This window comes from Herpailurus yagouaroundi, unplaced genomic scaffold, assembly GCF_014898765.1.
Source record: "Herpailurus yagouaroundi ecotype Mexico unplaced genomic scaffold, PumYag 198, whole genome shotgun sequence".
Taxonomy (NCBI): domain Eukaryota; kingdom Metazoa; phylum Chordata; class Mammalia; order Carnivora; family Felidae; genus Herpailurus; species Herpailurus yagouaroundi.
In genome coordinates, this window is record NW_024412429.1 from 33,459,049 (window position 1) to 33,469,037 (window position 9,989).

The 9,989-nt window shown below is 39.3% G+C and overlaps 1 protein-coding gene across 1 annotated transcript in view; it reads left to right on the forward strand.

Annotated features, from left to right (window-relative positions):
* Positions 1 to 2,812, forward strand: part of CCN2 (cellular communication network factor 2) — a 14,047-nt gene extending 11,235 nt beyond the window's left edge. The window contains exons 3-6 of the mRNA XM_040448633.1: positions 7 to 254; positions 403 to 654; positions 786 to 997; positions 1,380 to 2,812. Coding sequence (XP_040304567.1) covers positions 7 to 254; positions 403 to 654; positions 786 to 997; positions 1,380 to 1,676 — 1,009 coding nt within the window. The 3' untranslated portion in view covers positions 1,677 to 2,812. The remainder of the gene's footprint in view (positions 1 to 6; positions 255 to 402; positions 655 to 785; positions 998 to 1,379) is intronic.
* The last annotated feature ends 7,177 nt before the right edge of the window (positions 2,813 to 9,989 follow it).

The following is a 9,989-nucleotide window of genomic DNA, read 5'->3' on the forward strand; positions in this document are numbered from 1 at the left end:
GCGGCCGCTGACCGCCCCCTCCTCCCCGCAGCCCGCCGCCGGCCAGGACTGCGGCGGCCCGTGCCAGTGTGCGACCGCGCCGGCGCCGCGCTGCCCCGCCGGCGTCAGCCTCGTGCTGGACGGCTGCGGCTGCTGCCGCGTGTGCGCCAAGCAGCTGGGCGAGCTGTGCACGGAGCGCGACCCCTGCGACCCACACAAGGGCCTCTTCTGCGACTTCGGCTCCCCGGCCAACCGCAAGATCGGCGTGTGCACCGGTAAGCGCCGCGGCCCGGGCCCCTCGCCCCGCGCCGCCTCCGGCGGTGTCCCGGCCGCCCCTCCCCACCCCGGAGCCCTGCTCCCCGCGCACCCCCGACTCGCCTCCCGCCACCGATGCCTGACCCCTGTTCCCTTCCTCTCCCTCAGCCAAAGATGGTGCCCCCTGCGTCTTCGGAGGGACTGTGTACCGGAGCGGCGAGTCTTTCCAGAGCAGCTGCAAATACCAGTGCACTTGCCTGGACGGGGCGGTGGGCTGCGTGCCCCTGTGCAGCATGGACGTCCGCCTGCCCAGCCCTGACTGCCCCTTCCCGCGGAGGGTCAAGCTGCCAGGGAAATGCTGCGAGGAGTGGGTGTGCGACGAGCCCAAGGACCACACCGTGGTTGGCCCTGCCCTCGCCGGTGAGTTGGATCTTCCTCTAAGTCAGTGTTGTGATCCTCCCCCCAGGGGCTGACTCCTAACTCTGCCAGGGGAAGGGGGAAATGTCTTATCCTGGCGTCTTACCTTGTGTTTGTGTGCTCTGCTCTCACAGCTTACCGACTGGAAGACACATTTGGCCCAGACCCAACTATGATCCGGGCCAACTGCCTGGTCCAGACCACAGAGTGGAGCGCCTGTTCCAAGACCTGTGGGATGGGCATCTCCACCCGGGTTACCAATGACAACGCCTTCTGCAGGCTGGAGAAGCAGAGCCGCCTGTGCATGGTCAGGCCTTGCGAAGCCGACCTGGAAGAGAACATTAAGGTACATTTTCTGCTCCTATGAACGAACTTGCATGGAATGATAATGGTTAGGACTAAAGTTGGGCTTCCCCATCCTTGTTATTATAGACCTTTTATCTCCAAAAATATCTAACCGTTGAGCTGTTTTGCTGGAATGGACTGTTGTGTAATAGAAACCACCAGCTTTCCACTATGAAATTCTCCACACGGTTAGTTAATTCAAGACATCCCGAGAGAGGCCATGTCTATTTTTGGAAAACTGGCAAGTGAGAGTCCAACTTCCTCTCCTCAAAATATAAACAAAAGTCAGACAACATAAGGCTAAAACACACAGAGCTTGAAGAAAGCCACTCCCCTTAGACAATCATTGACTTTTTTTTTTTCTTCTGCTTTGTCTTCCTTAGAAGGGCAAAAAGTGCATCCGTACCCCCAAAATCTCCAAGCCTGTCAAGTTTGAGCTTTCTGGCTGTACCAGCGTGAAGACTTACCGGGCTAAGTTCTGTGGAGTGTGCACAGATGGCCGGTGCTGCACCCCACACAGAACCACGACTCTGCCTGTGGAGTTCAAGTGCCCCGACGGGGAGCTCATGAAGAAGAGTATGATGTTCATCAAGACCTGTGCCTGCCATTACAACTGTCCTGGAGACAACGACATCTTTGAGTCCCTGTACTACAGGAAGATGTATGGAGACATGGCCTAAAGCCAGAGAGTGTGAGAGACATTAACTCATTAGGCTATAACTTGAACTGATTCACATCTCATTTTTGTGTAAACATGATTTCAGTAGTACAAGTTATTTAAATCTGTTTTTCTAACTGGGGGAGAGAAACAGTCCCACCGAATTCAAAATATTGTGCCATGTGACATTCAAACAAAAGAGTCTTATCAACCCAGACACTGGTTTGAAGAAAGTTAAGACTTGACCAGGGTGGGGGGACTACATTAGCACAGAGCACCAGAATGTAGACTAAGGTGTGGCTTGAGGAGCAGTGGGGGGTGGGGGGGGCACCTGTAGAAATGATTGTCACCTTAAAGTGGTAGGGGCCTGCTCTTTGGAGTGTGATTGAGAAGGAAAATTTTAGCATGCTCACCGACCTGCCTACTGTAGCTCCAGCAACGGCTAGGATGTGTGTCCTCCAGCCTTCATGAGGCTGGGTCAAGTTCTTCTTTAAGTCAGAACAGCAGATTCAGCTCTGACATTCTGATTTGAATGACACTGTTCAGGAATCAGAATCCTGTCTATTAGACTGGACAGCTTGTGGCAAGCTAATTTGCCTGTAACAAGCCAGATTTTTTTTTTTTATTGACACTGTAAATATTTTGTGTGTGTGTGTGTGTGTGTATATATATATATATATATAAATATATATATATATTTGTACAGTTATCTAAGTTAATTTAAAGTTGTTTGTGCCTTTTTGTTTATGTTTTTATGCTTTGATATTTCAAATGTTAGCCTCAATTCTGAACACCATAGGTAGGATGGAAAGCTTATCTGATAATTCAAAGCATGAAATGGATATTCAAATGGAAATTCTGGTCAGAGTGATACTCCATCAAAACAGATTGTTTACTGAATATGAGGCAGTGATGTCCTTAGAAGTCTAATTTGTCAGTTGAAAATGTGGTAGCCTTGTTTTAATGAACAAGTGGCCTTTATTAAAAAAAAAAAATGAGTGGCTCTGTATAGATGATCAGTTTTTCCACCTGGAAGCATTTGTTTCTACTTTGACTATGACTGTTTTTTGGACAGTTTATTTGTTGAGAATGTGACCAAAAGTTACATGTTTGCACCTTTCTAGTTGAAAATAAAGTATATATTTTTTCTATAAAAAATGTCCATTCACTTACTCTTCTAAACGTTTCTGAGTTTTCTTGAGTTTCTGTGGGAAGTTTTTGTTTTAAAATAATTCATCTATAATTTTCTAAGGCTCTTTTATTATACTGATAAATTGGTTAATCAATTCAATAGAATTTTACATAAACCTATTTCACACTGAATCAAGTGTCACAAACTTACAGTCATACACAGTATATATTTATGCACACACACACACACACACACAAGCATAGGCATTTTTTTTTGTTGTTACATTCACAGTACCTTATAAACATTTAAATTCAATTCTCTCTAGGGGCACCTGGGTGGTTCAGTTTGTTGAGCATCCAACTTTGACTCAAGTCATGATCTCACAGTTCATGAGTTTGAGACCTGCATGCAGCATCGGGCTGGGCTCGGCTCCCTGTTGTCAGAGCAAGCCTGCTTTGGATCATCTGCCCCCTCCCCAGCTTGCGCGTGTGCGCTCTCTTGCTCTCTCTCAAAAATAAATAATAACACTGAAAAATTAAATTCTCTCTAGGTAACTTTATCTCCAACAACCCCTGTTGATTACAGTTGGTCTTGTCTACATTTAATACCTCTCTGACCATTGTAGGCATTTAATTTCCAACCCTTCATATCACAAACTATAGTCTATACCTTACACATAGAAAATGTTTTAACTATTTTTTGAGTTTGTATGCTCTACCATATCTGTTTTTGAACTTCAAAAAGTTTACTGTTAAATTTGAAAAGTATAAAATCTGCATCCTGATGGAACCATTAATAAGTTGCATTTTTGTATAATTCAGTTTTCAGTTGCCATGATAACCAATCACAAATAGATGATGACATAAGTAGAAAAGGAGGATAATTTCTACTAACATTAATAGAAATTTCTCTTCAATTAAAAGCAACTCTTCTATTGTCCCAAGCTTTTGACTATTAGATTTCAAATAGCTTACCAAGAGGTTGGTAAGTGACAAAAGGAAATTGTTCGAGAAGCCTGGAAATGATACTGGGCCTATGTGGGCCCGTAACAAAAAGTGAACTGAAGTATGTGGCCAACAAAAATATTCCAAAGACAGCTTAAAGCACAATATTCCCCAGAATCTGTAGAGCTGTGGATTCTAGGGGGGAACAAAATAGTTGTAGACAAACTAACCCCTCACAGGGTAATTAGCAATGTTGTAGTGTCAGTGTCATTCCAAGAGACAAAAATACATTCAAAAATAAAGACTGGTTCTACAAACAGTGCGATGCCACAAACCAAAGGGAAAACTTCCCATGGTTAAAATGTGCAAAGTCAAAACACTGAACTTTTAGGATGCACCTATATACATATATTGCCACATTGTCAGCAGCTGTACCTCACTTCCCCAAATAAACCCACATGTACATACACGTACAGGGTACACTGTCTCGTTCACATGTTTTTTCCGTCAATTTACTCCTAGACGCAAAGATGAAGGGCCATGGTAAGTGAGCCGGAGTGTTTTAAAAGGAATTTGAGAATTCTGGGAAAATAGAAGTAGTAACGGAAGCATAGATTTTAGATAGTTCCATTTTCCACATAAAAACCGAGGAACTGCACTGCAAAATCAAAATCCCAGGAACAATATCTATAACAAAATTAGGTGGCAAGGCATCCCTTCAATCCCAAATATTAGGGGGAGAAAATCATTAACCACCACAAGACGTGCTCTATGTCAGCATATGTGTGGGAACAAGCAAAGAGTTGCAACAGGATATCTGAGGCTTCTGAGAAGAACAGAGATCCAAAATTGCCAACAGTGAAATGCGGGAGACCAATTTGAGGGTAAAGTTTGTGCCCACTCAAATAAATCTTACAAACCAGGGCTCTCTCCCAAGGGAGGACTCCATGCTCATGGGAATGGAATCAAAATTGAGCAGGTCAGAGACAACAAAGATGTTGAAAGAGAAGGTCTAGATAAAAATGAGGAGAGAACAAAGATTGGAAATCTGAGGAAAGTAAACTGCCATATTGTTTCAAACGCATGAAGACAATAAAAGGGTATCTCCGTGAAATTCAAAAAGCGGTCTAAACCAAGTGTCCTTACTGAACCAAGTTCAAGAAAACTATTTTCACATAACAAATTGGAAAACAAAATTATCATAGCCAAATCCCATACAAAGTTATTATGTGAAAATAATAAAGGGCAGAATAAATCTTTACAGATAATAAAAGCATGTCAGAAATACATGCCCAGAGGGGCGCCTGGGTGGCGCAGTCGGTTAAGTGTCCGACTTCAGCCAGGTCACGATCTCGCGGTCCATGAGTTCGAGCCCCGCGTCAGGCTCTGGGCTGATGGCTCGGAGCCTGGAGCCTGTTTCCGATTCTGTGTCTCCCTCTCTCTCTGCCCCTCCCCCGTTCATGCTCTGTCTCTCTCTGTCCCAAAAATAAATAAAAACGTGGAAAAAAAATATAAAGAAATACATGCCCAGAAACACATTATTTCAAACTATATTATTTCAAAAGAACATTAAGAAAATAATTAGACATAAATTATAAAAAGGAAACAACTAATGACATAAAATAGCAATATAAATCAGAGGTAGCAAAACATAGAAATGTGTTGATAAAACTCAGGATGGAATTAGAAATAAAAGAAATGTATCAAACAAGAACAAACACAAGAGGGGTGCCTGAATGGCTCAGTTGGTTATGCATCTGATTCATGGCTTCAGCTCAGGTCATGATCTCATGGTTCATGGGTTCAAGCCTTGTGTTGGGCTCTGTGCTGACAATGCAGAGCCTGCTTGAGCTTTTCTGTCTCCCTTTCTCTCTGCCTCTCCCCCACTCATGCCCTCTCTCTCAAAATTAAATAAACATTAAAAAAAATGAAAAAAAAAAAAGAATAGACGGTGAGGAAGGAAATCTTTTAAATTAAAAGAAATGAAAATGTTTCAAGAAAAATTGATAAATATTGTAGAGAGGCAAAGAAGATCTAACATATGGATAGTAGGAGGTCCTGAAGAAAAAAAAAAACAAAAAGTATAAATCAAGAAAACTTTACTGAAATAAAAAGTGACTTGAAAGCACATATTGAAAGAGCATGCCATGGGGGTGCCTAGGTGGCTCAGTCAGTTAAGCGTCCGACCTCAGCTCAGGTCATGATCTTGTGGTTCATGAGTTCAAGCCCCGCGTCAGGCTCTGTGCTGACAGCCCAAAGCCTGGAACCTGCTTTGATTCTGTGTCTCCCTCTCTCTGCCCCTCCCCTACTTGTGCTGTCTCTCAAAAACAAATAAACGTTTAAAAAAAATTTTTTTAAAGAAAGAGCATGCCATGTACCTGATAAAATCAACCAACATCAAGACATAGTCTAGCAAAATTGCTGAAATATAAAGACAAGGAAAAACCATCAGAACATCTAGGCAAAAAGAACATGAACTTTATAAGTAAAAGAAAATTAACTCAGTATCAGACTTTTTGACAGCAACACTTCATACCAAAAAATTGGAATAACATTTAGGATACTCAAAGAAAGAAAATGTAAATTAAGGAACTTTTATCCTACAGAACTAACATTCAAGAATAAAAGACACAGACAAACTGCCAAAAATAGGGAAGAATTTACAGTGTATTGTTCCTATGGGCCCTTTCTGAAAAACCTACTAGATAGAAAGCTCAGAGAACAAAAATATCTGAGAGATATTGATATAAGAACTGGTATAGGAACATTACATATAGCTTATCTTTAGAATTAAAATTAATGAAGCTTACAGAGGAGAATGTACACAGTATAGTGGCTATACAGCATGCTCTGATAGTGTAGACTGCAGCTATTTTTAAGAGAATGGACATAGATGCCTCTCCCTAAATATTTAACTGCTTTTATTGGTGGTGCTGGTATTGTTATTCTGAGACTATTGGTTGTATAATGTGGGATAAAGCAAGTGAGTCATTATGAATTTTCTAATTCTATCGTGAGTGTTGGTGAGTACTGGGATTCTTAGTGAGGAAGTCTCAAAATACAGACATAACATAAAAGTGGTTAAGTTAAATTCTGTAGTTCTGAATTTGAACTAATCAGCATAAACTTATGATCTATTTTATCTTTTAACACACACATACACATACATACAATTTTTCCTACATCTGCTCACTAAAAAGGCTTAGATACAATGACAACTCAAGAGGAATAACCATCCATAGGCCAATACTGTGCTCTTCAAATATTATTTTCCACTAAAAGAAACTAAGGCTTATTCCAGGTCTAGCACAAGAAATGTGTAAGATAAACACATTTATTCAGGGACTACCTTTTCATATTGGATAAGAAGGAAGTTAACAAAGACCATTGAAATCATATCAAAAAGGTACAGGAGGCAAATTTAAAAGACTCCTATTAAAGATGGGGCAATTTGGACTTCTATAAGGATAAGAATTGCAGTGTGCTAAGCCTATCAACTGTCCTTAAATTTTTAGTTCATTCTGATACTTGAAGAAAAACACCTAATCGGTCACTTGAGAATGACAGAGAATCTAGTCATTCTACACAAAATCTTTGATGATTTCAGTATCAGATTTTTATTACTCTACACATTTCACAGCACCTCAGAAGCAATTGGCCCCTTCTGTTCCAACACCAGACATAATTCTGAGATAACTTTTAAAGGAAATAAATCTCTTAATTTATGGTATTCATCTCATGATGGTTAGTTTAAAGTAACTTTGTATTCTTTTACAATAAGTTTTTGAGTTTTTCCAAATTCTCAGAAATGAACATGCATTATTTTATAATCAGAAAGATTTTTTAATTTTTTTTTTTTTTAGCATTTATTCATTCATTTTGAGAGAGACAGTATGAGCGGGGAAAGGACAGAGAGAGAGGGAGACACAGAATCTGAAGCAGGCTCCAGGCTCTGAGCTGTCAGCACAGAGCCCAACGCGGGACTTGAGCTCATTAACAGTGAGATCATGACCTGAGCCGAAGTCAAACACTTAACCTACTGAGCCACCCAGGCGCCCCTAATCAGAAAGATTTTTAAAATAAGTCTTTCACCTCCTCACTATAAAATAGCAGAGAATATGCCAAAATGTGTTTGAAGTTTTCATGATTTTGGATTTATCTGAACTATTCATAACATGTAAATAAATAAATAGCTTAGCTATTCAAGCCACTATTCCTTAATTAGCCATGTGCCTAGAAGCATGTGTAAGACACATGTGCCCTCTAGGGAATTCACATATATTCATATATATTCAGTGTATTTTCTTACCTCATTCTCCCATGCCATAAATGAAACCATGAAAGCTTTTCCTTCATAAGTTTTTTCCCTTCATAAGTTTTTTAATAGCTATTCTTTACCTCATGAATCATACTGATTATATACACACTATTGCTAAGACTAAGAATAAACAATGTAAAATATGCCCTTCAAATGCTAAGTCAGATTCCATATCCAAATACAGGATCCAAAGTAATAAACATGAAGATCTGTATCCTCTATCAGATGTTTAAAGATAGTGAAAAAAGAGTTAATAAGAACTCTTAATTACTTAATTATTGATTAATTAAAATTTACATCTCAAGAATGTAAAACATATTAAGACTTGCATTAGTTCAACAAATTCTAACACAATTTTTGTCAGCACAGTTAACATATGTAATTTAGACAAATATAGTAACTGGAAAACTATATGGCAGTATCTGTTAAAGCTAAATACAGAAACTACCTATGACACAGCAAGTAAACTTCTACTCTTACATATAGATCCAAGAGAAATTTAAAAAAATACACAAACAAAATTCTCGAAGCACTTCTATCCATCCCCAAACTGAAAACAACTCAAATGTACATCAGCAATAGAATGGATAGAATGTAGAATATTGATACAGTGGTATAATATACATCAATAAAAAAAGAACCATGGACATTATGCTGAATGAAAGAAGCCAGATACAAAAGTGTATATACGCTGTAAGATTTCATCTATATGACATCGAAGAATAGGCAAAACTAATTGACAGTGATAGAATTCAGAATAGTGGTTACTTTGGAGTGGAGCACGAGAAAATGTGTTATACATTTATTAATGTATATTATATTTCAACTAAAATATTTTTAAATGAAGTAAATAAATTCAAGCACATTTTTAATTTTAAAAGAATATTGCCAAAACATTAATAAAGATTATCTGGGGGTTATTTTTTCCACCTATATCGTATTCTAGATTTTCAAAATTGTTTACAAAGAATAATTATTGGAGTGCCTGGGTGGCTCAGTCAGTTAAGCATCTGACTCTTGATTTCAACTCAGATCATGATCTCATGGTTCGTGGGTTCGAGCCCCGAGGAGGGTTCTGTGCTGATGATGCAGAGCCTACTTGGGATTCTCTGTCTCCCTCTCTCTGTCCCTCTCCCACTCTCTCCCTCTCTCTCTCTCTCTCTCTTCCTCAAAAATAAATAAACTTTTAAAAAAGAATAATTATTACTTTATAAACAGAAAATAGTTAACTTATTTTTGATGTTTCAGATGATGAACTTCTGAAAAATAACACATAGTGCGTATAACAAGTTTCGCACACAATGAAACTATTATAGCATCATAAGTATGGAAAATGAGAGTGAGAATTTAATGGGGGTAGAAGCTCAAAGCTATAAATATCTATAAGAAAAACGTCCTCCAAATTCACAAATATTTTAGGGAGGCATTGGATTTCTCTTTTAATATCAGATGGACTCAAACTAATTTTTATTTAAATCTCAGAGGACAGGTTGACCTCTTCCAACATTTATTTTTTACTAGCTTATCAGCAGACTCATTCATTGAAACATAATTCCAAAATGAAACTAATGAATAGAAACCATGAAACTATATGTTTGATGTATAGTTAATGGGACTTAATAAACATTATTTAATTATAGGGCACAACAAGATTTTAAAGTATCTGGAACCCTCGCGTGAAAAGTAACATCTCACCACATTAAGTTTCTCTTTGGCAATAAGAGTTATCAATACATTACTTTATGAGTATGTGCATTTCAGCAGGATACAAGTAGGCAAATGGACATAAAATACCACTTTTATGGCAAACAAAAACTGCTCCTATCCATACTGCCCTTATCAAATTAAAACAAACAAACAAACAAACAAACAAACAACAGCACTGGTGACACCAATTCATGAAGCATCATGGGGCAGAGCAGGAGAAGCCAAGAGAAGGGG